At 36.7% G+C, this 14,002-nt stretch overlaps 1 protein-coding gene across 2 annotated transcripts in view; it reads right to left on the bottom strand.

The window, feature by feature from the left end:
* ddx31 (DEAD (Asp-Glu-Ala-Asp) box polypeptide 31) overlaps positions 1–14,002 on the bottom strand; it is a 106,867-nt gene that overhangs the window by 14,318 nt on the left and 78,547 nt on the right. For both annotated transcript variants that reach the window (XM_069887180.1, XM_069887189.1), the window contains one exon: positions 7,704–7,887. In XM_069887180.1, coding sequence (XP_069743281.1) covers positions 7,704–7,887 — 184 coding nt within the window. The remainder of the gene's footprint in view (positions 1–7,703; positions 7,888–14,002) is intronic.

The following is a 14,002-nucleotide window of genomic DNA, read 5'->3' on the forward strand; positions in this document are numbered from 1 at the left end:
TGTTTGGCCTCAGGTGCCCTCACTGATAATAACTTGTGCATCTACTAGCCAATTTCCTGCAATTCAGTCTCCTATTAATCTATTTCCATTTGAGCTGAACCTTGTTTCCCTTATAAAGAATAAATATTCCAAATATACAATACACGTTGGTTAGTACATTAAGTGGCATCTGCCACCTCATTGCCCATCTTAGTAGGATTTTTTAAATATTCTTTTCCAGTCACTCAACAGTTCTCATCATGTCACAGAGTGCTTTGTGGAAGAGGTATTTAGGAGGATCTGCGAGTCAAAGTTGCAGGTTTCAAAGGTCAAAGGACAAGAGGAAAATGGGAAGGACGAGGGAAAATGACCAAAGTTATCAACACCTGCAGAGGAAAGGGACTATGACTAAGCAGCTGAAGGAACACATGCCATATTCATAAGTAGGACCTGGTGAGCTACTGGGTGATGTTACCTGAGAAAGTTACCTTGGGTATGTAGAGATGTGTGTAAAAAAAAATTACAGTAACATACTCAAAATCAAACTGAGAGTTTTCAAAATGAAAATTACTATGAATTAACAGGTCAAATAAATATAGACTATTAAATGATTAGAACACCATCATTTACACACTAAGTTTCAAATAAATACAGCAAGATGTGATGTAGCAAGAATCACATTGAGTAATTACGCTAAATCATAAAACCAAATCCTTCAGCGAACAAGCTTCCAGTTAGTGAATGTACCAGTCTACTCCAAAGCAAAAGCCACAGCAATACAAGAAAGTAACTAATTATAATACAGCTCAGTCTTTTTGACAAAAAGAGATTGGCCATAGTGTGCCTACATTATCAAGGAATCCAAGAAAACTAAATGACACTGGTAGGCTTCGCTCAAAAGAAGGAAGACCAACTTGCCAGCTGACAGGAGCATCCTTGTCTAACAGGTGCTCAGTTTACACAAACCTCTTACTGCTTATTGTACTAAGTAGCAGCTGTTTACTGCACCAGCTACTAACCCTATCCCCTTCACCCACTCCAATGCAATCTCCTGACACAGATGGAGTCAAGTGAGTGCTTTCAATTGGGTCAAGTTTAAATTGTTGTCTATTCTATTAATTGCAGCACAAGCTGTGATCTGACATTACTACAGGCATTACAGAGAATAATAAAGGTAGTTATTGTCTGTAAACGGACAGTTTTAAAATAGACCCTTTTAATTATCATTACTCTGTTTGACAAGGAGGATAGATCAACAACTGGAGCTACACAAGAGTTTTGTTTTGTTGATAACATCTTTTGAATTCTGGCCTTGATTTCAAGCCATATTATGTTAGAAACTACAGATAAAGAAGCACAAAGGATTTTATCTGGAACATTGGTTACATTTTTAAAGAGATAAATATGAATTCCCTTATTGAAAATTACCTTTAAATACTGCCCAAGGCAAATGTTTGACGCATTACAATCTTCTGACAAAGCAGAAGATGCTCATAATTCAATTTTGTAATCCCATTCCACTTCAGATTCCGTCATATCTCCCCTATTCAACCATCGTCTCTTCTTACATAATCTTCACCATCTCTAATTCTCCAGACACAATCCTTGCCTCTCCTGGCGCAAACTTTGTCACCTCTGACACTCCCAACACAACCCCTGTGTCTTGATTCCCTACATCTCCCTTACTCAATGTCCCAAGGAACCTGAGACCCCTCAATCACTGCTGCCCTTTTCTGCCCCCAAACACTAGGCAATCTCCAACTTAGCTGGCATCTGTTTTCATGCCCATCAAGCTGCCAACCTGTCAATCTGGTTGCCCACCAGGCAGAAAACCTTCTGAGACCAGCTATAAGATCTCACACAGTTAATCTCAGCAGGGTGTCTGGGAACCCCACTTTTCCAAGTTCCCCAACCATAACTCTTTCTGCCCAGTCTTTTCCCAGTCTTGATTAAATATTGAGGTCAATGGATCAAGCTGGGTATAATTTCATGGGTCTCAACACCTCAACAGTCTCCTGCTTAAGTGCAAGTTTTTCAGGGCAACTAGGGAGAGTCAATTAATGCTGGGCCAGCCAGCTCAGCTCCAATACAAGAATTAGTTTAAAAAGTTTCTTGCATTTCCCCTTGTCCTGAAATGCCCTTAATTTAGTCACAAAGAATTGTGATCTCAGTGGTTGACAGAATTAATCATACCATGGCTCTCTCCATTGAGAAGCATTGTAAGAATACCATTGCTTGTTTCCAGCTGTGACCTGAGTAACTCCAGTAAAGCTTTCTCTTCCTCCCTTTATGGTGTGATTTTGAGTCTATAGAAGGATACTTTCACACTCTCTTGTAGTCCCACTTCCAGGTTATTTAAATGCATTATCACTCACAGAAATTAGGTCAGTCTCACATAACCAATAGCACTAAGTTTTGATCACTTCTACCGGTTCTTCATTTCCCAAAATGATTCTGCATGGTTAATCCTCATCTTTAATCTTAGATCTATTATTTGTTTAGTTCAATGTTCAGAAAATTGTCAGCATCATTTTCAACTTCCAATTTAACCTACGACCTTAGCTAAAATCCCATTATTTGCAAACTTTTAAATGCTATCTGTATGCCTGCCCATTTTCTGCATGTATCCTCTCTATCCCAATGACCTATTTCTACCTTTCAAATCATGTTGATTCAACGTGTCTGCTACTGAACCTCTCACACACCAGTCTCTTCGCTAGTCTAGACTATAGCAATGCATGATTGATGAGCCTTTCATGCTCTAAATCATACCATTCAGCCCATTCAATGCATCATCATCCACAATCTTTCTCAATGAATATGGTTCGCAGTTCCTCAACATCTGAAATATAAAATTCTAACTGGTTAGCGTAGAGATTAGGGCAATGCCTTTATAGCACCAGCGATCGGGACCGGGGTTGAAATCCCATGTTGTCTGTAAGGAGTTTAATCATTCTCCCCGTGGCTGCATGGGTTTTCCCACAGAGGCTACGGTATCTTTCCTCCATTCAAAATGTACTGGATGTGTAGGTTAATTGGGCGATACAGACTTGTGGGCCAAAATGGCCTGTTATCGTGCTGTATATCTAATTTAAAACAAAATTAAAATTTAACCCTTTTGCTGCCCTCTTTCAGTGTTATAAGATTACAGTTCTTTCTCCATACTCTATTCTTGGTCTGGCTTCACCTCACCACAGACTATCATGACCCGGAATTTATTCCCAATCTCCTTGCAAAAGACTAACATGGATATTTAAATATTCGATGAAGAATTTAAAATTTGAGATGTTGATGGACCAAAAGTCATGCGGGTTATCAATAAGTGAAATGAAAGACGTCTTTCAGAATAGATTATTGTTTAATTGCACAGCAGGAAAAACTTCCAGCCACCCTGGCTTAATACTGAACTTGAGGTGTATGTGCAGAGTTTGCACATTCCTTGTGACCATGTGGATTTACTTCGGATGCTTGGAAGATGTGCAGGTTAATGGATTCATTGGCCACTGTAAATTTGGCCTGAGTGTGGGTGAGTGGTAAAATCTCAGAGATTTTGGGAACATGGAAAGAATGGAATCAACCAGTGCAGAATTTGGTGGGCCAAAGGACCACATTTCATGCTGTACAACTCAAGTGGTTATGGATAATTTGAATTCTCTTATGGACCTTAACCCATAAAACAGGGATCAGGGTTAGACTTAGGAAAAGATCATTCTAGTTATGGCCTTGATCTGGTTCTGAAATCAGAGATAAAATCCAATATGTGCTCCAGTGACTTTACAGCACAATACATTGTACAATGGTATGAATTCAAGAAATGGGTTACTGAATCAAACATTGAAAAATGACAGAATGTAATTAAAAATGTATAAACATTTACCTGCATTTATTAAGTGAACATAATTTAAAGTTCAAGGAATCTCCATGCTTTTTATCAAAATGCTTAACATACTACAGAATATATATATATATATATACTGAGAATAAACCTATGGTTTCAAGAGATCCAAATGTTAGAGTGAGCTGAGATTTCTGTTTGTCTCGTTCTGCTATAGCATATCTTGGGTCTATGATCTTTTCATAGAACACTATCTTCTGTACAATGGTCAAATAATTCCTTGGAGCATCTAACAATCTTCATGAATTACAGTAAATAATCACTGTGAACAATTTTTGCATTGAAGCATTTTATAAATTACTGATTGGGAAAAGTTATTACAACAATAAATCAATACAAAAAGTTCAGATAAGAACACCTTATACCACTGATTTTAAAAACATTTTATCAGTGGGTGCAATTCCATTAAAGATTCCTCTCTGTAAGATTGTCTATGTAAACATGTCATAATGTAATTAAACCATCCTACTAGAGATGGCACTGTAGCCCTTTATTTTTGTGCTTGTACTGTCGAGGAAGTACTGTACAGTCAACTAATACTAAACTAATTAAAAAGCACTATTTTAAAATGTGCATTGTGTACCCTGGTCCAATTATGCACTACTTCTCAAATCCATTCTATTCCAAGAATATACTTGGTCTAGACATCTCCCGCATGCAACACCGTAGGAGACCAACTAGTATCTTGAAATGTTTTTACATTACATCCTCCAATATGCATTTTAGGCAGAAAATGAACTGGTTTAAAACAGAGTTGTGGCTGGTGGCCTGCAAGTAAATCCAATGCATGACAATGGCTTATGATAGACAAGAGCCAATTGTTTGTGACTGTCATAGGCAGAAGAGGTTGTCATGACATTCACATTGGAGCCAATGAACAGATTATCACACTGATGGAACATAGGTGATTCTCTCTTCTCACCCCTCTTCAGGTGATAAAAATAATTAGAATTCTACACCAGCATGTTCAGAACCAGCTTGGGCTTTCTTCAGAAGTACTTACCCAGTATGAAAGATCTCCTTTGATCTGAGGTGTGATATGATCCTTCGAGATATATTTTTGTTGCTAGCTCTCTTTAGTTTATGAATTTATTGAGCCCAGTTGTATTTCTACAGCATGGCAGTGAGGCAAACCTTGGTGAACATTTGTGCAAGATCTCTATAAAATAGTTCTGCAAAAATGTAACTTCATAATTTTTAAAATGAAAAATTAGGAAGAGTGACTTCTGCTCAGTCTAAGCACCTTTCTAACTTTGTGGCTAACGTAATGACTCAAAATCATCTTCGAGATCCCAGTGTGCGATCTGCGATGACACTTTGTGGCGTTTTACATGTTCAGTTGATCCAAAAGATCCCTTGCACCATTTGAAGAAAAGGAAGACCCCTCTTGCTGCTTGAGTGAGTCCCCCCCCCACCACCACCCCCACCCCCGCCCCAAGAGATGGCTAGAGGATATAGGCCCCATTTCATGTTGCAATGTGAATCTCTTCCATTACAAGAGATTCCCAAAGAAAGTGGTTATTTCAGTCATTGCTACACTTTCAATTTGCTAACAGTTTAAGTCATGGTGCATGAAGGATTTTGGCATGAGAATGAAATGGACTCTTAATATTTTTGGTATTTTACCACGCATGTCTCACGCATAAATTTTTGACAGGCATACTGATGGATATGCCAGCTGCTATAGTTAACGCTGTTCTTATCTACAAGCAGTTGGGATCCCTACTCCTCTAGGATAAGCTTCACTAACACATTATAGATTTCTTTCATACCAACGCTACCAACTAGTTTTCATTTTTCACTTCAATCCAAATTTGACTTGCAGCAGCGTACAGCTAACTGAATTTGAAGAGCCAGCTGTAAACAAAAATTAAAAAAAAACTCCAATCATAGCAAGTCCTAGATAAAAAGAGAAAATATTGTTAGGGCAGGAACTGTGAAGAGAGAAGCAGAGTTTTAATGTTTCAAGCCAAAAGATCCTCAGCCTGAAAAGTTAACTATTGCTGTTTACAGCATTTTCCTGTTTTATTTGAGCCAAATTGCTACCTGGGAATCAACAGTTATTAATAGCAGAAAATCCCAGAAAAATAAAAAAAAGTTTCCAATTTCTTTCCAAGAAGAGTGCGCCAGTTTCAAGGTATTCTTGAACACAACTTTGGTTGTCACTTTGTGATTTGGTTCTGTTCCACTGATTTTTTTAATCATGGAAAGTGTCTGCAGAGGTGATGGGAATATTTAACATTTTCATTTTGGCCATATGGCATCAATATTGATATGGACAGATGTAAACTTAAACTCTATTCTTGGTTTTAACCCCAGCCACAATAAAACATTCACCGTTATACCAAATGTCTTTATAAAGTTTAGACAATACAGCACGATATCAGGCCTTTTTGGCCCACAAGCCAGTGCTGCCCAATTGATCTACAACCCCTGGTACGTTTTGAATGGTGAGGGAATACAGGAGCACCTGAAGGAGACCCATGCAGACGCGGGGAGAATGGGCAAACTCCTTATAGACGGCGCCAGATTCATACTGCAGTCACCAGTGCTGTAACAGCATTGCACTAACTGCTATGCTAACTGTGCCACCCAATGAATTTCGCTCAATGAATCCCAGTATAGTACATGCTTGTGTCAAATGCGGAGCCATGCTCAGTGAAAGAAAGATGGCTCAGCTCGGACTAATAACAAGATGATTATTTTGATTAACTATATCCTGATTGAATTTGAATACAACTAATGAGAGAGCAATTCTCTGCATCATCCAGTTCTTGGCACTCATTTTTTTTTCTTCTTGAAAACAATGGCAGCAATATATTTATTTAATTCAACATCTACTACTGGAAAAAAACCACAAATTCGTAGTGGATCTGTGAGACTTAACCCAAGAGGGAACAAAAATCTCAACTGCTTGCAAACAAGCAGCATGTTTACTGCAGCAGCTAGTGACTCCATCAGCAGGCCTGGCATAAACATGTGCATAAAACATGCAAGCCAGAGTAAGTGCACTCTAGCTAACTCTGGTAAGTACCAAGTATTCTGAATCCCTATAGAAAATTACTCCACTCACATGTGCCACCATTTTCTCCTGTGGAATATGGGTGGCTGAATAGAACAGAGAAGATAGTAATCAACCCTTCACCTAGCCCCAGGGCAGAAATATCGATCCAACTTAAATGTACACAAGGGAGAATATACTCCATGTACTGTTTTCACTCACTGTTAGCAGACCATCTTCGCAGAAAATACTCCTGACTTTTAATGGAAACTCAAATAAAACCCTCATTTATGTGAGCAGCTGCCATCTCTGCCAAAACAAGAGAAGAGAACAGAACTCGAGAGAGTTTTTCCTCTCTTCATCCTGAGGCATGTAATGTTACAATACAGCCTTGACAATTCAGAACACAGAAAAGTCTCATGATTCAATTTAGAGAATAGGTTTAGGGTTAGTAGCAAGCAAAATTATCAGATAGATCATGTAAAAAATTAGACTGAACTACACAAGGTTTGAGAGCACATTCATATTAATCTTTGGAATTGGGTAACAAATTCATTTGAATAGCATAGAGTCAAAACTAGCTAGTTCAACACTGAAAGATTCCAATGATCAGGCATCAATCATAATTCTGAAACAAGGCCTCACTTTCCTGTATAGATCCAAGATATTTTCCAGTCGAGCAAACACCTGCTTTCATTGCAACTAGAGAAATGGCTTCGTCCCACTTTATTGTAAGCAACTAGAAACATTTGAAGCAGGGCTCCACAGTGAATATACAATATACCCAATCACAATGCAACAATTAAATGAGGCAATCAAGGCCCTTACCTTTTCATTCTTGGTTTAAGCTTCCTCTTCTGCTCATTGGTCATTATTGTGCTATTTAGCTTCTGTGGTGCATCCCGGAGTCCAAAGCTCTTGGCAGCATGTCCAAGGTGAAGAGATTTCACATGGAAGATATGCTTTAGATTTGTTGGATATGTGGCATATGCTCGAATGAATGATACCAAAGCTGAAGAATGTTTTAAAAATGTCATTAGAAATTAGTCACAATAGTAAATTCATAATAGTATAATATTTCTTTATTTCTGCCAAGTCATCTTCTGAGCAATGAAAACTAATTTTTCAAAAGCTGAAACATCATTTCATCAGGTATTGGTTTTTGCTTGAAAACAGTCTGCAATACTCCATTTTGAACATGATAAATGAGGACATGATTTATAATAGCAATATAAAGAAAAAATTACTTAAATAGAATGGAGGATTTTAAGATGGGGAATGGATTTTATATGCATGTCTGGGTCTAAAATGTCCTAATGATCATCTCTGTTCAACCTGCACTAGGTCTGGGTTTTTTTTAAAGCAGAAGAAAACACCAATTGTAGGAGATCAAGTAGCTCCTAATTAGACAGGAATCTTATTCCACAAGTGAACACTGAAACAACAAGGTAAAGGCTGGGAAAACAAAGTGAACAGAAATTCAGCAGCATGTTTCTTTTAAGTAGATTTAAAAAAAAATAAGATTACTTCAATTTTCCTTTTGGCATGCCCTGCAGTCAAAGATCAATGGGAAGTCTGCTGACTTTGCCCCAACAATGCATGGGCTGAAACCTTTTGCAGTACAGAACTACCTGTCGGATGCAGTGTTTAGATTCCACAAGGCAGAAGTCATAAATTTTGAATTAATGGTTATTGGAAACTGGGAGCACCACCAAATGTTGCCAAGAAATTTACTACTAAAATATGTTTCACTAGAGGAAAATTATACCAGTTACAACTAATAGGTAGGAACACAGGTTTTTTTTACTTCTTGTCATTTTCATTTAAATGACATCTGGGCTGATGTGGTGGAATTCTTAGATTTTATAAAGTGACCAACTGGTTAAGCCAGTGAATGAAGATGGTCATGGTAATGTAAAAGGAAGAAAGGTCTGCACTTGTACACCAAAAGTTCATGACTTCAGATCCTTCTAAATAAATTCACTGGCATTGTAATAGGGTAGCCATTATAACGTAGGAAACATAGCAGATGACAAATTGTGTGGATATGGCACATCAAATTAATGGCAAAAAGGTGGTGGTTGAATTGATGGAATGTATACAATATGGCTTTCTGGGTCAATATGATGAAAAAAATCAACTGGGGGGGGGGGGGGAAAGGCCTTTCAGATCTTATTTAGTGCATCGTGAAAGGGTTTATAGATAATCTTGTAGTGAAGATTGGTTTACAGAAAATTGACCACTTCTTTATAGATTTTACAAAGTGATATAGTTCAATCCAAAAGTAGGGTCGTAACTCTAATCAAAGGAAACTAACAAGTTATCAAGGGAAGAGTGGCCACAGTTGATGAAGAAACTACACTGGAAATTATGACACTGGACAGCAACTCCTGGCATAATTTGAAGGTTAAAAAAAATGTTTCTTTTAGGCACAAAGCCAGGAAAAATGGCTCATCTGTGACAGGGAAAATTAAGGGTAGTGCTAAGTTCAAGGAAGAGGTTTATGAAAATGACAAACATTAACTTGAGGAATGGGAGCACTCTGGAACTTAGTAAAGTTTTTAAAATAGAAAAAGGCCAACAGGGAATATAATTTACAGTTTTGGTCACCTTACATAAAAAAGGATGCAAGTATATGCACAAAGGGGTAAATGTGCACTGTACAGCATGTGAATCCTTGAAGCTGGATAAAATCAAATACTGTCAGAAGAAAACTCGGTCTTATTTTTGTCATATTCAAAATTGAGTGTTAGAATATTCCACAGTCCAGATAGTAAATCTCTGGATTCACAACTCTAGATATTGCACGTACCAAACACAATTGGGAAATACTGTGAGTGAAAGACTATAAAATTCTTTTCATTGTTTACATGTTCGCACTGTGTACAGTTTATTTTTGGCACTACTAATTAGTGGTAATTCTGCAGTGCCCGCAAGAAAAAGGAATCTCAAGGTTGTATGTTTATGTTTTATATATATATATATATATATATATAAATACTCTGACAATAAATCTGAAAATGTCTGCTTCTGAGTTCCTCCTTAAAGGGAGAAACCTACACGGAACAGAAATGTACCAAATATCTACAGTCATCAAGTTGCAAAGCACAGAAAATGGTCCCTTTGGCTTATTGTGTCCATACAGACTTCTTTGCTATACTATACTAATCCCATGGATAATAATGATAATAATTGTACAGTGTACATTTGCATCAACATTCTTCCTTGCTGCAAACAAACATGGACTTGTACAAAAGAATTGTTAGAGCAAACTTATTGAATTAGGTTAAAATAGACAATAAATACAAAAGATAGACAATATTCACAGTAATCTTCATGAAAAAGAAAAGTAACTTACAAGAGTGCAGGCAATCCTTTTGTACTGTCTATGATTAATGTACCAAGGGGATGTTCAAGAGTCTTATAGTCATTACAAATACTCTGTTCTTAACCTGGAGGTGCTGATTTTCAAGCTTCTGTACTTTTTCTGCCTGAAGGTGGCGGTGAGAATAGTTTGTGACCAGGGCAATGACTGTCCTTTAGGAAGTTGGCTGCTTTCTCAGCTCACATAGATGTTTGCAATGGTTGAGGTCAGGGCCTATGATCGACCTGGTTTGCTACCTTCTGTCTTCCTGGGTCCATTTTCCTGCAAGGTCCTTATTCTTCTATACCTTGCCTATTAAAGCATTTATCCTCATGACTCTTAAAGATAGTGACTGTATCCAACTTTGTTACTTAGTCTGGTAGTGAGTTACACTCATTCACTGAGATTTAAAAAAACTTTTCCCCTAAACCTCCTTTCTTTCATCTTAAACCTGTACCTCTTGTTTTTGATAACCCCTATCTTCAGAAACTGACTATCCACTCTGTCTAGGCCTCTTATTTTTTTTTTTAAATTTTATTTTTCACACTATGAACCATATCAACCAAAATGCACACAAACATTTCCCTCTTGAATATACACAGTGTCATTTTCTCCCCTTTTTCCCACCTCCCTTCCCTCCCTCCTTCCCACCCCCCTCCCTAGCCACTAAACATTCAACATATACATTACAATAAACCCATTAAACAATGTCATCACACAATGAAAATAAACAAGAAAATTGTATCATCTACTTTTACACACTGGGTCAGTTCATTTCGTCTTCTTTTCATTCTATCATTTTAGGGGGTGGAGGTCCACAGTAGGCCCTTTCTGTTGTGTTCCATGTACAGTTCCCAAATTTGTTCGAATAATGTGACTTTATTTTTTAAATTATATGTTATTTTTTCCAATGGAATACATTTATTCATTTCTATGTACCATTGCTGTATTCTCAGGCTCACTTCTGATTTCCAGGTTGACATTATACATTTTTTTGCTATAGCTAAGGCTATCATAATAAATCTTTTTTGTGCTTCATCCAGTTTGAGGCCTAATTCTTTACTTCTTATATTACTTAGAAGAAAGATTTCTGGATTTTTTGGTATGTTGCTTCTTGTGATTTTATTTAATACTTGATTTAGATCTTCCCAAAACTTCTCCACTTTCTCACATGCCCAAATTGCATGTACTGTTGTTCCCGTTTCCTTCTTACAGCGAAGACATCTGTCTGATACTGTTGGGTCCCATTTATTTAACTTTTGGGGCGAGATATATAGCCTGTGTAACCAATTATATTGTATCATGAGTAACCTCGTGTTTATTGTATTTCTCATAGTTCCGGAGCATAGCTTTTCCCATATTTCATTTTTTATCTTTATGTTTAGATCTTGTTCCCACTTTTGTTTGGGTTTACAGCTTATTTCATCATTCTCTTTCTCTTGCAGCTTGATGTACATGTTTGTTATAAATCTTTTAATTATCATTGTGTCTGTAATCACATATTCAAAGCTGCTTCCTTCTGGTAACCTCAGCCTGCTTCCCAATTTGTCCTTTAAGTAGGTCTTCAGTTGGTGGTATGCAAACATTGTACCGTGAGTTATTCCATATTTGTACTTCATTTGTTCAAAAGATAATAAATGATTTCCCAAAAATCAATTTTCTATTCTTTTGATCCCTTTTCTCTCCCATTCTCTAAAGGAAAGGTTATCTATTGTGAAAGGGATTCATTGATTTTGCGTCAATAATAATTTTGGTAGTTGGTAATATGTTTTTTTCATTTCTACATGAATCTTCTTCCAAATGTTGAGCAGATGGTGCAGTAATGGTGAACTCCTATGTTGCACCAGTTTTTCATCCCACTTATAAAGTATATGTTCTGGTACCTTCTCCCTTATTTTATCTCGCTCTAACCTGGTCCAATCTGGTTTTTCTGTTGTTTGATAAAAGTCTGATAGATATCTTAATTGTACTGCTCTATAATAATTCTTAAAGTTTGGTAGCTGTATGCCTCCTTGTTTGTACCATTCTGTTAATTTATCTAGCACTATCCTCAGTTTCCCCCCTTTCTATAAGAATTTCCTTATTATTTTCTTTAGCTCATGGAAGAATTCCTCTGTTAAGGGAATTGGTAACGATTGAAATGGTATTGTATCCTTGGGAAGATATTCACCTTAATGCAATTTATCCTTCCTATCAGTGTTAAGTGGTAAATCTTTCCAGTGTTCTAAATCATCTTGTAATTTCTTCATTAATGGCTGATAATTTAATTTGTATAGATGGCCTAGATTATTATCTAGTCGAATGCCTGGGTATCGGATTGCTTGTGTTTGCCATTTAAATGGTGATTCCTTCTTAAACTTTGTGAAATCCGCATTATTCATTGGCATCGCTTCACTTTTATTTGCGTTGATCTTGTACCCCGATATTTCTCCATATTCCTTCAATTTCTTATGTAATTCTTTTATTGATAATTCTGGTTCTGTCATCTGCAAATAGACTGATTTTATATTCCTTTTATTTTTATCCCTTTTATTTTATTTTCTGTTCTTATTAGTTCTGCCAAGGGTTCTATAGCTAAAGCGAACAGTGAGGGAGATAGTGGTCATCCCTGCCTAGTTGACCTGCTTAATTTAAATTGGTTCGATATATATCCATTTACTGTCACCTTCGCCAATGGTCCCTTATATAATGCTTTAATCCAATTAATATATTTCTCTGGTAGGTTGAACCTCTGTAGTACTTTGTATAAATAATTCCATTCTACCCTGTTAAAGGCTTTCTCTGCATCTAAAGCAACTGCCACTGTTGGCGTCTTATGTCCTTGAACTACATGGATTAAGTTAATGAACTTACAGATATTGTCCGTTGTTCGTCTTTTCTTAATAAATCCAGTTTGATCTAGTTTTACTAATTTTGGTACACAGTTGGCCAATCTGTTTGCTAATAGTTTAGTTATTATCTTATAATCTGAGTTAAGTAGAGATATTGGGTCTCTACGATGCTGGTGTTAGTAGATCTTACCCCGACTTATGTAATTACTGTAATTATTGCTGTTTTACATGAATCTGTCATGTTTTGTGTTTATTTATTCTGGTTCATTACTTCCAGGAGAGGAGGAATTAATAAGTCTTTAAATGTTTTATACAATTCTATTGGGAGTCTGTCCTCTCCCGGCATTTTATTGTTCAGTAGCTTTTTTAATATATCCTGTATTTCCTCTATTTCAAATGGTTTTATCAATTTGTTTTGCTCCTCTTGCAATTTCGGTAGTTCAATTTTAGCTAGAAATTCATCTATTTTGTATTCTTTCCCTTCGTTCTCAGTTTGGTATAATTGCTTGTAGAATTTTTTGACGTTTTCATTGATCTCTGTTGGGTTATATGTAATTTGTTTGTCCTTTTTCCTTGATGCCAATACCGTTCTTTTAGTTTGTTCTGTTTTAAGCTGCCAAGCTAGTATTTTGTGTGTTTTTTCTCCTAGCTCATAATACTTCTGCTTTATCTTCATTATGCTCTTCTCCACCTTATACGTTTGTAGTGTTTCATATTTTATATTTTTGTCCACCAATTCTCTTCTTTTTGTTGTATCTTCCCTTGTTGCTAGTTCTGTTTCTGTACTTACTATTTCCCTTTCCAGCTGTTCTATTTCCTGATTGTAGTCCTTCTTCATCTTAGTTACATAACTTATTATCTGCCCTCTGATGAACGCTTTCATTGCATCCCATAACATAAATTTATCTTTCACTGATTCCGTATTTATTTCA

Source organism: Narcine bancroftii, chromosome 1 (genome assembly GCF_036971445.1).
Source record: "Narcine bancroftii isolate sNarBan1 chromosome 1, sNarBan1.hap1, whole genome shotgun sequence".
In the NCBI taxonomy this organism is placed as follows: Eukaryota; Metazoa; Chordata; class Chondrichthyes; order Torpediniformes; family Narcinidae; genus Narcine; species Narcine bancroftii.